Source organism: Etheostoma spectabile, chromosome 20, assembly GCF_008692095.1.
Source record: "Etheostoma spectabile isolate EspeVRDwgs_2016 chromosome 20, UIUC_Espe_1.0, whole genome shotgun sequence".
Lineage (NCBI taxonomy): Eukaryota > Metazoa > Chordata > Actinopteri > Perciformes > Percidae > Etheostoma > Etheostoma spectabile.
In genome coordinates this window covers 8,788,929-8,808,938 of record NC_045752.1, presented here as the reverse complement: position 1 = coordinate 8,808,938, position 20,010 = coordinate 8,788,929, and the positions used below count along the sequence as shown (strand labels likewise).

The window sequence follows — 20,010 nt, the reverse complement described above, 5'->3', positions numbered from 1 at the left end:
TAGTTTCACCTCAAGTTAAATTTCCATAATTTTCCAGTTTTGTTTTAAAAAACAGCCTACAGCCCAGTGCTTTAATGGCTCAGCCTGTCACGCTAAACCGTTTAATCCTATTGACTTTCCATAGCATGTGAGAAAGTAAAAAGTGCAGCCTTAAAAAAGCATTTGTAACTGTGTGCCTTCAGGTCGTGCTGACACTGTTTTAGACTATTATAGGGCACATACTGCAGCTCTGATAACACTTGGTTTTGGGATCTGTTTTGAAGTGCGTCAGATGTTCACTGTACATACTGTACAGCACTGTCATGTCCTACTCATGTAGTAAAATCAGATGGACGCACAGCTGGGAAATGGATTTTACGCACTGGTTTGAGGTCTTCCGAACCATCGAAGTACCACTTTCCCCACCTACCCCCCCCCCCCCCCCCCCCCAAATGAAACATGTTCAAGTTGAGTTTTTGTTTATTGATAAAAAAAAAAAGGTACAATACATTACTTTTATAAAAAGTTTCAGCATAATAAGTAAACATTACACTTTTGCAGAAGTTTCAAATTCTGCAACTATCAAGTAAAACCCCGTAAGAGTTCACATGGTCTCATTTGTAACTTTTTTTTTTTTTTTTTTTAAATTAAACAACGTCCAGTCCTTCACGTGCCAACAACTCTGACAAGACAAGACTAAACTTTTTACAGTAACTAACCAAGTTGTCTTTTCTATTCACGTTCCCATCTCCGCAAAAAAGCGAAGACTTCAACAAGGAGAGGGACAGAGGTGAGGGGGGGGAAATAATCCTTGTGACAATAATCTTGTTTTTCCTCCCACTGTCGGGAATATAGCGCGCCTTCCATTTCCAGAAAGGACCCACAAATAAAAAAAAAGTCTTAAGTTAAATAATGAAGTGTCCAAACAGAAAACACATCACATAAGATTGTCCCATAATAAGCAAAAGTCTCTTGATTTCAGCGTCTGAAGAAAAAGAAAGAAAAAAAAAAAAATCCAGGCCTGGAGGACAGAGGTTGGAGAAGGGAAAGCCTGCTCCCCAGGTCCTGTGTGTGTGTGTGTGTGTGTGTGTGTGTGTGTGTGTGTGTGTGTGTGTTTTGCGTCTTGACCAAACACCTGCAAAAGATTGAGAAAGAGAGGCGTGTTTAGAAAATGCAAACAGGGCAGAGATCCGGACAGACTGGCGCCAGGGAGGAAGCCGCAGTTTTTAACATTTAACCAAACACTCCCAATACTAAGCAAACCCTGCGCTCCAGATGTACACACACAGACAGAGAAGGGGGACGCACACACGCATGTTTCGCACAACTTCAGCCTACAATCTGGGGAAGAATCAGCGTAATTGCAGCTCAGCTGGCGCCTACCCACTTCTTGTACCAATTATGTGCAGACATCGTAGTAGCAGTAATCCAAACAGCCATTATTTTTCCTGTTGCAGATGCTCTTCATTATAGACACAGAGGGTATAATACAACCCTGACGACAGCTACTTACAGTAACCCAAGCAGCCTGGAGCGAATAGCCTCCATTCCAGAAAACTCCAATGCAAAATTTGTGCCAGCAAAATGCTTTAAGACACAGATGAGTTAAATAATTGTTCAACCTTCCTGACACATTACAGTTCTGAAGGAGTCACGTGCTGTAATCTTTTTGTCTGAGATACAGCTATGCGTTTTTTTAAGGCTCTGCTACAATGATTAAAAAAATCATATGACAGAATTTGGATTAAAGTCAAGACAACTGTCCGCGTCTGGTCATAACTGCCCCCCCCCAGTGATGCAGCGCAATCTCATGCAAAACATATTGGGACCATTACAGCAACGTGAGACGTCAACCACATTAGCAGGAAACAAATGGATTGGTAAATGGTAATTCTAGCCCATTCTGCTCCAGCAGACTGGGAGACAGGCTGTAGCGGAGCCTAAAAGCCCTGGACAGAATGCAGCAGCAGACATGAGGACAGCCTACTTACCGCTTTAACGATGCAGAGTCCGGCTGTCATCTGTCATCAGCTCTGATGGCAACTCCGGGGACTGAAAACAAACAAACAGACCAAATGTTATTTCTTTACACAGCATCCGATTGAGGTGTCTGGCGTGGCACACAGTGTTATGTAGGTCGAATCGCTTCCTCATCTCATTCTGTACAAACGAAAAAAAAAAAAACATGCCATTTTCTTTTCCAACAAGCCATTTTGTGCGAGTAACGCATAGACTACAAAGGCGCACTGGCTATGCGCACAAATAAAAATACATCTTCCACAACACACCAGACTGTCGTTTCCCAATCAGGAATCTTGTTTAGCTACAGTGTAATTACCTGTAATGACAATATGCTGATATCTGTGTTGAGGGTGGTCAGAGGGGTCCTGGATGGAGCCTGCCCCGGCCGCGCAGGGTGATGCAGGCTGGTTAGTGCGACACTGGAGTCCAGCGCAATCTGCAGGTCCAGGATGTAGTCGATGACATGCTGCAGGATTTCCATCTTGCTGACGTTCTTGTTCTGGGGGATGCTGGGCACCAGCTCCTTCAGCTTGGAGTAGCAGTCGTTCATGTTGTACAGCAGGCTGAGCGGGTCATCCACCGGGGTCTTGCTCCGAGAGATTCCCAAGGAGTGCTCTGATAAATTCGCGTTGGTTTTCCGGAAGGACCGCACGGGGCTTATTGCTTTCATTTTGTCAGTGTTAAGTTAAGCGAGAGGGTATGAGTGTGTTGGTATCTTGCTTCTTTAAGGTCCCGTTTTTGCCAGACGATCAGCGATCAAACTGGATTACCAAGCTGTCAGTGTGGTTTATATAGGCAGCAGGCTGGGCATGCGAAACAGGCGGGTCAAACGCGCTGATTGGTCAAGAAAACCGTGTCACTCCACGCCTTTTAGCTTTAGTATTGGCTCTTCGTGTCAAAATCCCTCCCCTTCTCCGCCGTGTTACCAGTGGCAACGCGTGTTGGAGGCGGAACACAGAGGGCGCTTCAGCAGCTCCGGTGGGCAATTTGGAAAATTAAGCTCTTACCTGTTTCTGATCAAGAAATTAATGATTCGCATGGCTGTCAATTGACTTTGGGCATGGTGAGAGCGCGCGCCAAATACCTTCGACCTGCACGTTTTAAATTTGATATTTTTGGTAAAGATCAAACAGAAATGCATTTGGAAAAATGTAGCCTTCTTACAATTATTATTCAGAATTTATGTTGGCTACATGTACGACAGTGCAAGAGTTTATGACTGAGAACTTAGCCTTTTTTACAAACAGAACTATTTTATATTGTCAGCCATCACTCGTTCTGCTACATTTAGGTGCCGGGGTTGGAGGTGTAGAGCAGTGACGATCAGGCGCGTGTGATGAGTCTTAATTCACTCCAGCCCGGACCGGTGTGAAGGCACGTTACTGACAGCAAACTGAGAGGGAAATGTTTGAGTGGCCAACCGAAACAGCATGAGAAAATCAAGAATGGGGATCTATTTGAGCTTAGCCTATGTGGTAATGCTTGTCCGAAGTATGTGATGTATAGCCTCCATTTAGTAATTTGACGCACTTTAGGATTGTCTTTTCTTTATTCCCCGTCACCAGCAGCGTCTCAGACTAACCACAGTGAAGTGCAGTCAGTGTGATCGATCACAATGTTAATGGTGTGAAAAGACTGATCAAAAATAAGGACATGTCCAGGAGTTGACGGACAACTTGAATGCACTGTTGTCACAGTTCAGCCTTATAACAAATATAACAATTATAGTAATGAAAGGTTTTGTCTAGCCTACTCCATCCATGTGTAGTTTTACCAAACGCCGTGGGCTATACTCTTATGTTTTTAAGTGACTGTGCGTATAAATGCATCAGTTAAGGTCTCCTGCACTTCAGTGTTAATTGTCACCTGAGTATGTTGTGAGTCAAAGTTAATTTAGTCATGGCCTACAAATGTGGCTTTCATATCTGAGCACGTGAAGAGGTGATTAACTACTATTGACACTTTAATGTTTTCTGAATGAGCCATTTGTTTGTAGGAATTACACGCTCCATTCTTCAGCTGGTGGTGGGGGGGGGGGGGGGGGGGGGGGGGGGGGGGGGGCTGTGTGATGCTGCACTAACTAATTGCCCCCAGGGGCAGTTGTGGACTGTTGTGATGTGCTCAATGTTTTTTCTTTGCGGATTACATTTCCTCGATACAAATAAAATCAATGTTTTTTTTTTTAAAGGAGGAGAGGCCACTATTAACATTCGGGATGGAGAGACTTAGAGATTATTATTATGATGTTTTTTTATTAATTTATTTAATGCTTTTATTTTTGCAGGAAAATTGATCTGAAAGACACAAACAAGGACATCCTAAAAGCCGAAGTAATCCTAATGGACAAAAGGAGCCGCAGTTTGGAGTGCACAGCCTGCAGAGGCAGGTAGGAGCTTTAGAAACAAAGCGAGCTGTTCGTCCCTATATCAGTGTGAGCAGAGATGGTGAAGAGAGTGAACGTTGCTGTAACCTAGCCTGTATTATAATCTATATAATGATGATTTTGCGTCCTATAGTCGCAGCGAATGTCAGTGAAATGTTTTACAGTGTTTTACAAAAATCCAGCAAAACACCATCTGTGTCATTGTTTTTACGCGCGGTTCTATTTACCAGGCACGGACAGCTTCTCCTTCAGCTGTCTGGCGATCCTGTTTTATGCATTTTTTATATAACTCCTGCAGTCTGTGTCCACATCTGGTGCAATAGGATTTTTCCATTTTCTCCCCGTCTTTCCTTCGCTCCCACAGCTGTGTTGGCTACATCGCACGGCGCCCCTGACTGATGACTTGACAGGTAAGGTGATAAATTGGCGCAAGGGCACGTCGGTGCAAAGCCGAGCGAACCTCTACCTCCAGCTGCAGCAGCAGCCTCTCCCCTACCTCCCGTCTTCCCTGTTTCTCTTTTCCTCCTTCTCTTCCCTCTCTCGCTCTGTCTTTGGAGCAGACTCTCTGGCGCCGGCGCCGTGACGTCACCCCATTCACAGCAGCCCTCGAGCCAGCCCTCGCGGCGCCGCTGAGGCGGTTTCCATGGAGACGGGGTTTCGGGGTTGTCAATCAGAGGTGGTTCTCAGCTGATCAAACCGGGGCCCGGGCCGGGGAAGTTTTGGCAAAGGGTCGCTGCGGGTTTCTTCTTCGGTGGTGGCCGGCCACATTTGGCTACTCAAGGCTACTGTAGGCCTAGGCTACACATGTGATAGGCCCTCCTTGCAGCCTACTTACAATTCAGAGGAAAATATAGGCTATATGTTTTACCCCATTACAGAAATAGCTAGTTCCTGTTCCTTCACAGATACCTAAAATATGATGATCTCATAAAATATAAAGCCCAACAATATAACTTACACTTGTTAAAATATGTATCCTTATAGTAGCAACACTCACATGGACCTTCAATGGATTTTGGAGCGTGTCATTTTTAAAGTAGAACATTTACTTGTAGCCTAATAGAGTATTTATAGATGGCAGAATTGTTACGTATAGGTAAGGGCTCTGAATGCTTCATCCACCAATGAAAGCCACACATTCCTTACTTTCATTCATTCCATAGCCTAATCTTTACTTTAATTAATGGCATGTAATTTGTTTGTTTTCTGAAATTAAACCATTAAAATAAATGTGTCTTTAGTCAGTCAGTTTGGGTTTGAGAATGAGTCTTTATTAAGATTCAAGATTTGACAGTGAAAGATGGAATAAATATCATTAATAGCCTAGGTCTATCTCAGGAAAAAGGCTGCACGGTGAGCGGGTGAGATATTTGTTTCCAGATGTTTCAGTATTATGACCTCAGTTGAACTTGACCATGTATGCTGTCAAAGTTCATGAACGGCAAGTACATTTATTTATACGCCTTGCAAACTACAGGGGCGAGAAGATTTAAAAAAAAAAAAAAAAAAGTTTGTGAACACAGAGCCAAACTTTTCAAACCCATGCAGCCCACGCACAAGTAAAGAGCTACAAGTCATTTTTCAAGTTTTCCCTAAAGTTTCTTTTGCCCCTCTATGTCTCAAATTAACTCCTCAGTCGCAGTGAACAACAAGCCTCCGGGTCCCCCTTCCCTTCCCGGTCACCATTAGTTCGGGTTCAGGAGATAAGCGGAGCTGCCAACCGGCTGAGGAGCGCGTGCTGCCTCGGCGTCGGACTGTCTGAGCTCCGGTCACCTTGTTGATCTTCCGCCCTACAGCTGCACTTCACTCACCCGTTCTTCCAGCAATGATAAGGCTGATGTGCACATCAAAAATATATATTTTTTTCTCACAAAAAATACTAAGAAACTAACTTTTTACGTGACGTGCCCTAAAGTTAAACTCCACCTGAGACAGTAGTGCAGGATAGAATAAAATAAGACTTCCCCATATACGCCTCAAAATGCTGACGTGAAACATTTACTGTAGGAAACAAGGTACCAAACAAATATCACAGAAACTAGCCTAGTACGAACCGTACAGGTTAAAAAGCACTTAAAACGTGCTGAGAGCAAACACCGTCAAGTCCCTACCAGTTCTAAAATGTCGAGTCGAGTTGTTTTTCACTTAATTTGAACTCACTGCTTTGATTTAGCCTTTTTATTTCCCAACCCTGCTGTACAAACCGCGTACTTTAACACAAAATACATCTGAATTCCGCTTGTTTCACAGTCCTTGTCCTTCGAAGTAATAACAGCCGAGAAGCGCAATTCATTGGTTTACTCTCCACCGTCCAAAAGTGCTGAAAAGTGTCGGTCTTCTTCGCCTGGCTGCCACGCGCCTGTCGCGTGGAGGAGTGTACACATCAAAGAGTGGCGCAGTGACTCTTGTAGCAGCGTCGACCCTACGGGGCGTGGTCTCCTGTTGTACACCCCCAAACAGCACTGATGTGGTGTCACCCGGAGCAAACGCAACAAAAGGGCTGGGGTGAACTGTGATCTCCACTGGGTGAACATGCAGCTGACATACCGCCAACAAAATTACATTTTTACATTACATTCACTGGTGTTAAAGTGCTTGCAATGCAGTCGGCTGCTAAAACTTTATTACAGAATTATTTTCATGATCTATTAATCAGCCAATCCGTTTTTTTATTAATCAGGTAGTTTTTATGTCTATAAAATCTCTTAGAATAGTACACTAAAAAATGTTATTTCCTAGAGCCCAAGATAGTATCTTCAGATTCTTTGTTTAATCAAAACAACGCTCCAAAATCCAAAGCTATTTACTTTACTACACAGAGACATACCGATTACTATCAAGAGGAAAATCTTCATATGAGAAGCTGTAACCAGAGAATGTTTGACACAAATTAACTGATTTTCAAAATGGTCGCTTTCACTTTTTGTTGATTACTTTCTGTTGGCTTATTGATTATTTGACTACACCTTTCATCTCTGCTGCAGTCACACACAAACACATGTGAACGTTATGCAAACTGAGTTCAGCAGTCAGTCAACATTCAGTGTGAAATAATGAGGTTCAGATCTCTGCAGGTAGTCTGAGTGCTATTGGACACATTTTATGATCATTAAAAGCCCTCTGTAACAACTACAATCATACATTCAGCACAAGTTCATCTGTTTGGAATGGGGTTTTTTTCAAGGTAGAAAGTAGCTCTGATTCAATCAGTCTTTGGCCTTGACTAAACTACATCTGGTCGATCACTGTCTTCCTCCCTGTCCACCTACCGCCTCTCTTCAGTCTCTCCTGTGGTCCAGATGGGACTCTCTCTGCTCTCTGAGCAACGGCCATCGAGGCCTGGCTCTGCTGTAACGTGAGAGGCTGCAGCAGGCACACGGGCAGGCAGGAAGCACTGGGAGAGATGGATGAATGGATGGGAAAGATGAGGTGGCCAGATTGGACCGGGAGACAAAGGCACCATGGCTGCCCGAGTGCCTTCCAGGCTGGTCGTTGAGTGGCCACTCCAAGCCTCCCTGGAGGCCGGCCCTCCTCTGCCCCGCACACACCACTCCTCGACAACACACAGCTGGCTGCAGGGGATGAGACAGGAGGGTAAGGATGGAGGTGGACAGCTGAGCCATGGGAATATATATATATATATATATATATATATATATATATATATATATATATAATTCTATACTACACATAGCATTATAGAAAATGTAGACAACTACATATAATGTAAACAGCTATACACTTTATAATGTAGACAACTCAAACAACTAGTCATCCAAAGTTGTTAAAAACTCTTTTTGCGTTACAGTTGAACCACTCAGATCTTTTGGCCAGTGTGACAACCACCAACCAGTTGGCAGTGTGGAAAAGTTGGCTGCAGTTTAACTTTTGGGCAATATTGCCCGTTGGCATACAAGCACACTCAAACATTGCTATGTCGCCCACCTATCACGGCGGCACAGCTGTCACTGCAGCTAGCAGTCTGTACCCCAGTAATCAGATATATCTGCATATCTCCACTTTCACACAGGGAGTTTGACAGTGTTGTTTCTAGTCAAAGCCACTGTCAGAAGATGATTGTTGAAATCAGATTTGTTTTGATGCAGCAGAGAGAAAACCACGAAGTCTTCTCTGTCACAGAGTTATGTTGCAGAAAATGATCAACATTAGCATTTGGTGTTAATGACCACTCAGTCAATTACTGCAGGAATGTGACAGGTTCAGTGACAATATAATGCCACATTGCTGGGCCTTTCCTGTTCACCTCTCACAGAAGCTTCAGTGAGCAAATTCTTTATGTTGGTGCCGTTTCAATCCCAGTATGCAGGCGGTCAGGTTCCTCTATTCCAAGGGGAATTGAGAATGCATATGAGACCTGAAACTAGCTTCTGATACCACCTTGGCCTTAGACTTCTTGGATTCTGTGGTAACACCTTTTTGTGTGTGTGCACGTGTGTGTGTGTCTTGAAGACGGTGTGTGTCAAACATTCCACTCTTAAGGTTGCGTTTGATTTCAGGGATCTTCACTCTTGCAAGTATCATTGATCACTGCCCTTTCATAATTTTTGAATTTAAGACCAAAACAAAGAGTGAATATAAATATGATGCTATTAAAAGTTCATTCTTGACTTTTGAACCATCTCACCATAAGGTTGCTATTCTTGAGCTTTTGATTGTCTCTTCTTCAGCAGACTTCAGTTCAATAATGACCAAAATGGACGAGAAGTACATAAAGTGCTCTTAAAATTTGGACATTTGTATGTCTGTGATTCCATAGACTGGCTCAACAGATGTACATGTCCTTTCTATTTTTCAAGGGCCCCCATTGCTGCGTTTTGGGATTAGCGCTGCAAACAAGCCATTGTGTTTCTTTTCCCCCTAACCCCAAACAGATAAGCGGTAGACCATACTCCAGCGCTGACACATTGCTGTGGTGACAGGTCTGGCAATGCAAGACTAACAATTCCATGACAACACGGAAAACTTAACTGGCCGGGGAAAATCATGCGTGATAGCTCTGGAACAATCAACTATGTTAGCAAGCTAACGTTAAATTGGTCGGTAAGCTCAATACATTAGCTTAGCAACAGTTAAACCTGGCAGTTCCTGAGTGTGATTATTTAGTGATATTGTGTAGTCCCCCCGTTTTAATTTAGTGATGCATGATGCATGATCCTCTTAGTAAGCTCTTATGTTATAATTTATTTATGAAGGGCCTTAAATTACTGTTCGGGTCTTGATCCTCAACCAGTGCAGACAGAACAGAGCAGGAACATAAGAGGACAACATTTAGGCCTGAGCGCTCCAACTCAGCAGAACTCTGTTTCCTTCTGCTGTATCTCTTTACTGCAGCAGAGCCCACTTCCTTATAACTCTAAAGCCTCTGACCACAGTCATCTCGCTCTTACTCAATCTTTGTCTATTTATACCGCACAGAGGGAAGAGAGAGTTAATGTAGGAAATGCAGTCCTTTCTGTGAAAACAGAGAACAGGTCAGTCGTGTCTGATTCATTGCTCCATCCTATGCCTTCGCTGACCACCCATGCTTGTGTTGTTTCCACTGAGGTAAATTCTGTGCCTGGTGTTTGGAGAAAGGCTTCACCATAGGCTATAAACTGCGAGGTGCTGCCATAACAAATCATATTCTGGTGTAATATGGGGCCTAGAGAGGAGTGTTCATACATCGTACATTCATAACTCCTCAAGATATTTTTGAACAAGATTTAATGACAGAAAAAGCTATAGTTGCTTTTTTCTATGCTAAAAGAGTATGTCAAAATCCCACAAGCATTTTCTGATCATTTTGCAGAAATCTTCCATCCACACGGCCATGCCAAAACACTTAAATCTATTCTATTCTAAGCCAACAGCTTAACACCATCAGTGCCAAGATGCTTTCCGCAGCATTATTTATTGTTTACAGAATAAGTGTGAAAAATGTAGTGCACCAGAAAGTCTAGATTTTTTTCAACTGTGCTGTGTCTAAAGTAGTTTGCTCAATCTCTCATTTACTATTTTGCCATTATATAATAGGAAATTATTTAGATAAATACAGGACAAGGCCATAGCCAGGCTTGTAGATAAATTTAGGTCATGAGTCAAAGTCCCTCCTAGGGCACCCCCATCAGGCAAAATATTGTCTCTAGTAATTGCTTAAATCATTTGAATTTCATTATGTTTTGTGCAAATTTTAGGGAAGGGAAATCTTCAAAGTTTTTGCATACCAGAAAAACCAGAAGTTTATTTATTTAAAACATTTAGTTCTGAAACATCGTAAATAAAGTAGGTATAAGTTCCTCTGGAAGTCGACAAATCAACACAACTAAACTAAAATTCAAACAACTTTCTCAGAAGTTTGTCTCTGTTCTCGTGGGAATTAGTACCAGATTACATGGCTCTTTCCGGGAAACTTCTCAGGAAATTATTGACCGATAAGTTAATAGTTTTATTTTCCAACATGATGATCTAAACGCTGTTTCAATGTGCTCTCCATGCTGCCAGGAATACAATTCTGGAGGTTGTCACGTTTTCATGTTTTCAGTTTTATTTTGAAAAGTTCTCTGTTCTCCTTTGTGTTGTGTTGTATTACTTCCAGTTGTAGATTTTCCCACCTGTGTGATTACCTGTCCCCGTTCTAATGTGTTGCACCTGTGTCTCATTGTGTCCCCTGTCTTGTGTATTTGAGTTCAGTCTTCCAGCAGTTTTCCCTGTGTCCTGTTGCTTCCCTTGGATTGTGTCCCTTGCCTGTTTTCCTGGATTTCCCTTTGCCTGCCGATTATTGGACACTTGTGTTTATTAGCTTTGATAATAAAACCATTGAACTTCATTACTTCAGTCGTGCATTGTGGGTCCATCTCTCTGTGAGCGTGACAGAGGGGAACTACTGGATCATTTATTCATAATGTTGACCTAAAAGTGTCAAATTTAATCTGTAATATATCATCAGTGGATCAAATGACTATGTGTAAATGAAAGGGCTCACGTGACAAACCAACAGATAACTATCTCCAAACGCCGCAGTTTTCTCAGCTTTGCAGAGTGTTTCAGTGTCTCTTAACTCACTGTTTTGGTTTTACGGCCTACATCTTTGCTGTTTTGCTTCACTCTCAGGTTCACATTGCGTCATTTTTGTTCACAGCAGGCAGCTGTTTTGAATGGGAAAATTCAACAACACAAACACTTTAATTCCCAGAAAAGACATGGCCTCACCGTCCCCAGTGTTGGCCGCGGTGCGGATAGGGGACAATGTAGGCTAGTGTGTTGGTTGGCAAAATTCAAATTCTTTCATTTGGACACTATGTTTGCCTTTTTCCCCTGCCTGTGCAACGCATGATGTAGTTAGCTCTTGATTGTACTTTTTAAGTGGGATAATAGTGGAGGGTCCATTATAATTCTCAGTAGAAATATGGATAACACTAGAAAATGGTAAATACAAGATATAGTGAGCTATATGGTGAATAGGATTTCAGACATAATCTGGGATCATATGACAATCATCCTTCAGCATTTTTCTTCATTCACACTACAATACGACACTTTTTATTTCCAGACGTGCACTTTTAAGAGACTTTAAAAAAAGAAGTGGTCAAAAGGTTGCCCCAATTGTTGCAGACGTGGCCGAGCATGGGTCGCTCTGTTTCAAAGAGCTGCTGAAGAAGTCTTTTCGTCCATAACATGCAGATTTGCTGCTGTAAGCACGTTGAAGTGGTCAGGTGGATCATTGAGACCCAGTGCTTTTAACTGATCACAACAACAAAGGTTCTCACGGCCCTAATCCTCTTTGGCTCTTATCTCCCACCCCTCCTCACCCGCCACCCATCTCATCGGCTCACGCAGGATCAGACTCTACCAGCACAGACTTTCTCATGCCTTTCTTTTTTGGCATGCTCGTTATATCCCCATTACTTTCTCTTTCTCTTTTCTCTCAGATTATCTGTCTTGTGCCATCATAATTTTCTCTCTGTCTTTTTTTGTCTCAATTTCTTTTCTGCCTCTCTCACTTTTACCAGTTTGATCTGTTCTTTCCCACCAAGGGCATCTGGGTCTTAAAGGACCCTCTACACATTTTGACTAACAAAAGCTGAGTCACTTTTGAAATGAAGAGCAGAGTCTTTGAACGACACTTGCTAAGCCCCATTTGAAGAGAAGCCTCAGTCTCTTATCAACAATAGCTTCAGCCCTGTGTGCGCACTATGATCAAGCATAAGGCGCTTCATTCAGGATGGTGGGAAAATAAGCAGCAGCAGCGGGAGAGAAAAAAGAAGCATTTGAATACCAACTTTCGTCAGCTGTGGCATCTTTAAATCTTTGTGATGTAATTATATTAAATCCTCAAAACCTGCTGTGTTTCATATTGCCGCCAGTTTTTACTTCCCCGCTATTTCAAGCTCCACGACAATTAGTCGCCGCCAACACAGGTTAATGTGGCCATTTACTTTGATATCTGCAGAATGAATCAACCTTTAAAGGCTATTAGTGTTATTAAAAATGCCCCAGAGGGAGCAGCCATGGCTCGTGTATTTCCAGCATCTGTGTATGTGTTGCAGTTAGCTTTAGATTATTGGGACTTATTGGAGTAACAAGCTAATGGAATTAAGGTGCTGGATTTCATGCACCCATTGCCAAGATTCAGCATTAAAAGGATGTGTGCTGAATAAATAGTGATTTAAGTAGATGAGATTCCGACACGGGAGAGATTTGCTTGTCAGAGCAGCATTGTTTGCTTGGTCCCTGAGCCAGTGAAACTGTTAAGTGTGCTGCTCGTATAGATGGATGGATGGCTGGATGGCTGGATGGCTGGATGGATGATTCAGAGAGCGGCTCTCTTCTTAAAGTGCATTTTTAAAAGTTGAAGTTGATAAACTCTTCAAATGCTGAAAGCAACAAAACTTTCCTCTCACATCCAGTTTATGCATGAAGCAGTTCTCGAAAGAACTGCTGGAAGCACACCTAAAGACACCAACACCCTCTTGATGAAAAAGCAAGGATTTCTATACACATCTATATTTGCCAGCTAATTACGTACATGAAAAGCAGAATCAAAATTAAATCCAAATATTTACCAAAATAAACTCATGTTTTGTTTCATTTCTCCGTCAGCGGTGCCAGAACAGAGTCCTCTCCATTACAGATAATTCATCTGATGTTTGTGTTTGTTGGTGGATTAGCTGGGAGGCGTTGCTGTTGGCCCAGGCTGTAAAACACTCTCATCTGTATTTTAATGGACTATGAAGCAGTAGGAGGATGTGGCTCTGTGCCACAATTTCACAGTGAAAGAGGGGATCGTATGTAGCAGGTAATCTATTTGTGAGAGTGTTTTATCCGCATAAATGGAATTAGTGGATGGTTTGACGACACATTAAAAAGGCAACACTGAGTGTGTGTACACGTGTGCCTCCGTGCTCGAGCAGCCATATTTGATCGACCTTAATTGGAATTTCTGTGCAAAATGTTTGTTTGCTTAAATGATGCTGAGGATGGGAGGTAAAATAAAAAATAATGAAATGCATTGGTGTGAAATTAGAGTGCACACAGACTTGAAGTGGGAGTGGATTCACCAAATACACATGGCATGAAATCAACGCTGAAAGAGACGGCAGTATACAGATGCATGTATAAAGTACATTAGCTAATGAGTAAGATGGAGGTGATTATGTCAGGTAGTATGATGGTGTCTTTTCACACAAGTGGTCATACGTTTGATTTATATGTTCAGTCATCCCCGCCAGTTTCTTGTCAATATAAAGAAGTTGGTCACGGAGCCTGCAGACGCTTTATTTCGTACATTTTGCAGCAAATGTTTGAAAGTTGAAAGCAAAATGACAGCATGCAAGCGTCACACACAGGCACGTGCGCACACACATAGCATACACACACAGAGCTTGCAGATGGTGGGGTCTCTCTAAACCGGCTCTTTGTAGCCCTTTCTCAGTGTGAGTAGAGGAAGAAAAGACGTGTCTTTTATCAGGCGCTGAACGCAGCAGTGTTGACATTGGGATGGCACCTAATTAGGTTAGGCCCAGCACAGCATGCATGGTTAACTAGGCTGGCCTAGGCCTCGGGCTCCACAGATCCCAAGGTGAATGACACATTACAACTGAGGAATGATACCTACTACTAATAATGTACTTTCAATGTTATCTATCTTCTAAAAATATTACCTAAAGAAATACACACAGCTGTAGTTATTTTCCCTCTCCCTCTACAATTAGTAGGTAAAACTCTTGGAGCTGGCAGAGTTTGATAAATATGCCGGCATCATTCTGTCCGGGGAGGGGGATTTAAACAAAAGCCAAGTTTTGTCTATTGGCGTTACAGTTTCCATCATGTTTTATAAAGCAGTCTAATGGATTAATAAAACTGCTCATAATTTATTAACATTAGCATTTCGATATGCTTCCTAAAGCAAGAGGTCAGAGGGCAGAAGATTAAGGGGCATAAATTAAGTGACCTGTCAGCAATTTTTTACTTAACTTGGGGTTTATTTCTGGAGCTCTGGCCATTCATTCTCAGTTATAATAACACCATACTCATAATAATAATTGTAGCTCAGATCTTAGAATAGGGCAATATTGCTAAAAAAAGGTCCAACGGGGAAAGAACCATAAGCAAAGGGGAGATAAGACGGCTATTATAGCTGAAAGAACTCATTACCGGAGCCTCGAAAATACAAAGTTAATTATAATAAACCCTAGTTTTCCTTTGTTGCCAAATGAAATCCTAGTAAGCATGGATTTGGGGCTCAGTCCTGGTCGCAGCGGCTGCGGGTTTGGCTCCAACCCATGGCCCTTTGCTGCATGTCATCCCCCCTTCTCTCCCACTTTCCTGACTTATCTGTCCTATAAATAAAGAAAATAAAAGCCAAAAAATAATGTTATCTGCATATTTGTAAACAGAAAGAGTCAGTTTAGTCCACTGACTAAAGGACCAAATTGGACAGAGGAAGGCTGACAGAAATTCTGTATGGGTTTAGTTTCACAGTCTTCTTGCTTCCCCCATGGGGCTTCGCTTTGTACCATCATTAACAGTTTCCTTGTGTGGAATCCCCTTCTCTGATTCCATTTCCGCTTTATTGCCAGTTTGGCCTCATTGAAGTGAGATGGTCAAGCTGGAAAGGGGATGTGAGCTGAAAAAGAGGATGTGGACTGGGAGTATCCAATCGTTATGTTGACATGTGACACTGATGATTAATTGAAAGAAATTACATTTTGACTGATTGCTGTGTTAATGTATAGCTGTAATATATCTTAGTGTTGATTTGGATGGAGATGCACGTGTGTATAGTGAGACTGGCAACAGAACATCTTGGCCCCTTAAGGTCACGTTAGCTCTTCACAGGTGTCAGGGAATCAAATGAGATCATTTGAATGTCTGAGAGGGGGTAAAGGGAGGAGAGGAGTGTCTGGGCTGCTTATAAAGAAAGACAGAAGGAAAGAACAGAAAGAGGAGGAGGGAGAGGAATAGGAAAAGGAAGAGAACAGGGGGGTAGGGGAAGGAGGGGGTGTCCGGTCAGGCTCAAGCCTGCCGTCTTTGAGAGAGAAGAGGGGAAAGACGGGGATAAAGAGGGGGGAAAAATAAAGGAGACCACTTTGCAAGCCACCCAGGCTTCATTACCACGTCAATCTGAAGAGAGAGAGATAGAGAAGGAGAAACAGGCCGGCCAGGGCCCAGCAGTGGGGCCGGATCCATATGGTGCTGCCGGCTCTGGAATGAATAGTGAATGGAGCGGCTGGGTGCTGGGCTGCTGGAATCTGCCTCCAAGCCTTTGTGAACAGGATGACCAAAGACAAGAGGGAGCTCTGCAGATGGCCGGGGCTATAAATAGGTAGCTAGTCTATCTCCGTGCTGTCACTCTTCTTGTCTATCTGCCTCCCAGCTTCCCCTCACCCCACCCCACATGCTGCCAGGCCCCTGGACACCACTAAAACCCAGGAAATAAAAGCCTAGGGTTGCATGCGTCTATGATGTCGCCACCGGGCTGAGAATCTGAGTCGCCCTCTCTTTTTTTTTCAACCAACCCGTCTTCAAACATTTATTATTCAGATTTATTACAGATACAGCAGAGGTATGGGACTCAGGGTGTGTGTTTGAAAGCATGTCAGTGTGGTGTGCATGGAGGGAGAGTTGCTCAAACACAAGCCGAGAAAGGCATGAGGATTGAGCAGTTGTGTTTTCAGTCCAAACTTCTCGCAGATGGACTTTAAAGTGAGTGATAAATCCGTGTCCAGATTGAGGGTCCTTTTGTCATTAAACTAAGCCTTAGCACTGCTGTCCATCTGGCTCTGTGTGTATGTGCATGTTTGTAGTGTATCTTGTGTCTTTGTGCGTCGACACTGGACATGATCCGGTAGCGGGAAGAGAACTACAAGCCTTCCTTTTTAAAGTGTTGCTGACTGTAGCACACTATAAGCTAGCCTTCTGCTCTTACTTCTCATGCACTTTATTCACACACACACACACAAAACACACACACACACACACACACACACACACACACACACACACACACACACACACACACACCATAACTCCCATTGTTGTAAACACACTCGAGGCCAGCGTGGTGCTTTGTCTGTAACAGCCCCAGACTCTGAGGTGCCCATCTGTGAGCCAACACCAAAGATAATGTTAGGAGTGATGGAGCTCAGAACCAGACCTGTGGAGATAGAGTGGAAGATGACGTGTGTGTGTGTGTGTGTGTGTGTGTGTGTTGTTGTGTGGTGTTGTGTGGATGTGTGTGTGTGTGATAAGTAACCCACTAGTAAACAGAGTGAAGCAAGTGGCCTGGATGACTTACGTCTGGACCACACAGAGTAAAATTCATCAGTCAGGCTGGTGCTGCATAAAAGCTGTAGCATTGTAGCCGAGACTCAGTGGTGCCAGAGAGAAAGAGAGAGCAGAGAGAAGAGAGAGACAGAGAGACAGAAAGACAGACAGACAGACAGACAGTGCTCATTCCAAATTTACCAGGTTTCTGTACCATCCAATACATTGTGATGTTCCAAGTTTTATTGTTTGGTCCAGTTGGAATTACATACCAGCTGCTGCTTCTGTGTGTGTGGTGGGGTGTGTGGGTAGTGTGTGTGTGTGTGTGTGTGTGTGTGTGTGTGTGTGTGTGTGTGTGTGTGTGGTGTGTGTGTGTGTGTGTGTGTGTGTGTGTGTGTGTGTGTGTGTGTGTGTGGGTGTGTGGGTGTGTGTGGGTGTTGGGGTGTGTGTGTGTGTAATGAGCGTACGCTCTAAACACCTTCTGACATGTAATGGCTCTCTGTGGTGAAAGCAGCCAGGTGTCACCGCAGGCGACACACGGGTCAGCCACAGATGTGATGCACCGGCTCGGCTTGATGACATCATCGCCCACTTCTCATTGACAGACTTGTTTGGGCCGACCACACAGCTTGTGTCTGTGTCTGTGTGTGTGTGTGTGTGTGTGTGCACACTGGGAAAAATCTCTTCAGCTATTAAAGATTATTAAAATCGTATTTTTTCCCAGAACAAATAAAATCTATCTTCCAAAAGCTAATTAGCAGATCATTTTAGTTGTTTCCAATACATATTAAATTGTTTCAAGATTTTATTGAGGTCAAGTAATATCTTGAACATATTTTAACCCATTTTGATGTGAAACTGCTTTGGAAACAATTACCTCTAACAGCGGGTATTATACTGTATCTAAATGAAACCAAGCTTTTAAGATGGAATATGAGAATAAATGGCTTGTGAGGCCTGTGTTTTTTTTTGGGAGAAACCTCTTTAAAAGCTCTTCCCAGTAGAGGCCCTCCATCTGTTTAAACTCCAGCAGACACTTTGTATCTCTATCTTCACTCCTAGAAGACGATACAGAGCAGAGACAGATGAATTTCAGCGACTTATCTGGCCAAACAGTCAGATATGCTGCTGTGAAAATAAAAAATACAGTGTTTATCAGCTGGAGTGAGTTTTTTGTTTTGGTGTGTGGCAACAGTCACTATCCATCACAGTGGTGTTGTGTTGTGTCACAGCAACCCCAAGGTTGTTAAGTGTCTGAGTCTATGCCTGTGGTGTTCATCCCTGAGAATGATCAAGCGTGCTCTACGCAGTTGAACACAAAAATATCTGCATTGTGGCGCCATGACATCACGAACGCTCTATTTGGATGGGAAAACGGTCATGGAACTACAACATACTCTGTCATTAAAAGGGCACAGTGTCATTATATTACATGAGTTATTACAAAGATAAAAAAAACACATTATCATCCTGCTTTGACCTCTTCTGCTGGTGTTGTCTCTCAGGCCCTATTCAGACCTGGCATAAACATGCGTCTTGGGTGATCCAATTACAAGTGGACGGCTGCAAGTATGTCAATTCACACATGACATTAAAATTTGTCTCCACATGTGTCTTAAGTGTCGTCTCATTTCCCAGCTGTATACACAAATAAACACATACATAATTTCTGTTTACAAAGACCAAATGAGATGTTGTTTTTAACCAGCGAAACGCAGCAATGCAATTCCTGTGCTTAGTCTGGTAGAAAGTGAAAGAAGAAGAAGAAATGAAAACCTTGTTCCAGTCAAACCACATCGGCAAAGATGCTTTACGAAATTGTCAGACATCGTGAACGTAGCAAACTTAAGCAATTTGTGAACGCTTTTGCAGAGGTCGTCAGTTGAGTAGGCGGTCCTTCAAAGTGGCCCAGGACACATTCTTGTACACAAAGAACATGGCCATATGCGGCTCAGACCAGCTCAGAATGTGATTGGATCTTAATAAATTTTCAATGTGTCTCTTGGGTGCATTCACACCTGTACTTTGAGCTGTCAACTTGTGATCCAAGACACATCTTAATGCCAGGTCTGAAGAGGGCCCATGTGTGTTTATATCTGTCCATCTGTCTGCTAAAAATGTAAACTTGCAGTTGGCAAGGGTACAGTCTCGCTTTGCCAGACCCAGACTCTGGCTACTCCATAAAGCATTCGGGGATGGGAGGAATACTTGCTCTGGTTTATTGGCATTTCTTTGAACCAATCACAATCGTCTTGGGCGGTGCTAAGCACCGACGAAAGCCGCGATGCTGCTGCAAAATAGGTTCTGAAGGAACTTGTTTTGGTGGAAGGTGTATGTTTAAAAGTTCTTTTAGTTGTGCAACAGAAATTAACTCAGATTGGACAGATAGTCTAGCTAGCTCTCTGGATTTACCTAACAGAGATCTGAGAAAAGGTTAACCATTGTTGACCTTCTTTAATCGACCAGAGTTTAAAATACCAACACAAATGAAGCCCATGGCAACGGAAAATCGGCCTAAATTAGTGAGATCCGGTGGATTTTCCGGTGACAACGTAGCAGTCCCGGAAGTGAAACGTCAAGGAGATAGACTAGCAAGGGTGTGATTCAGCTCACCTCCGTGCTGTTCAGGCTTTATGACGGTAAGGGACTTAGTAGGTTTAGACCAAAGCAAACAGGAGACCACCAAAGTGGGAGGGATGAAGAAGACAGGGGGTTGTGAGAAGCGGGACAGATGGGGCAGGGATCAAGGCTCTGCGTTTCTCTGTCCGTCTGCCTCTCTGCCACTCTCTTTGACTTGTCTTCTTCTTTTTGGTTCAGGTCTTTTTAGCCATTATGCAGCACCAGATGACAACCAGCCTGTA

General features: G+C 43.1%; 1 protein-coding gene across 1 annotated transcript; it reads right to left on the bottom strand.

Annotated features, from left to right (window-relative positions):
* Positions 1-604: 604 nt before the first annotated feature.
* On the bottom strand, positions 605-2,754 carry id2a (inhibitor of DNA binding 2a). Its single transcript, XM_032500919.1, has 3 exons — positions 2,318-2,754; positions 1,971-2,031; positions 605-1,114 (listed from the first exon to the last, which is right to left on the bottom strand). Exons 1-2 carry the CDS (start codon positions 2,669-2,671, stop codon positions 1,975-1,977), a joined length of 411 nt encoding a protein of 136 aa, XP_032356810.1. The 5' UTR covers positions 2,672-2,754; the 3' UTR covers positions 605-1,114; positions 1,971-1,974.
* Positions 2,755-20,010: the final 17,256 nt, after the last annotated feature.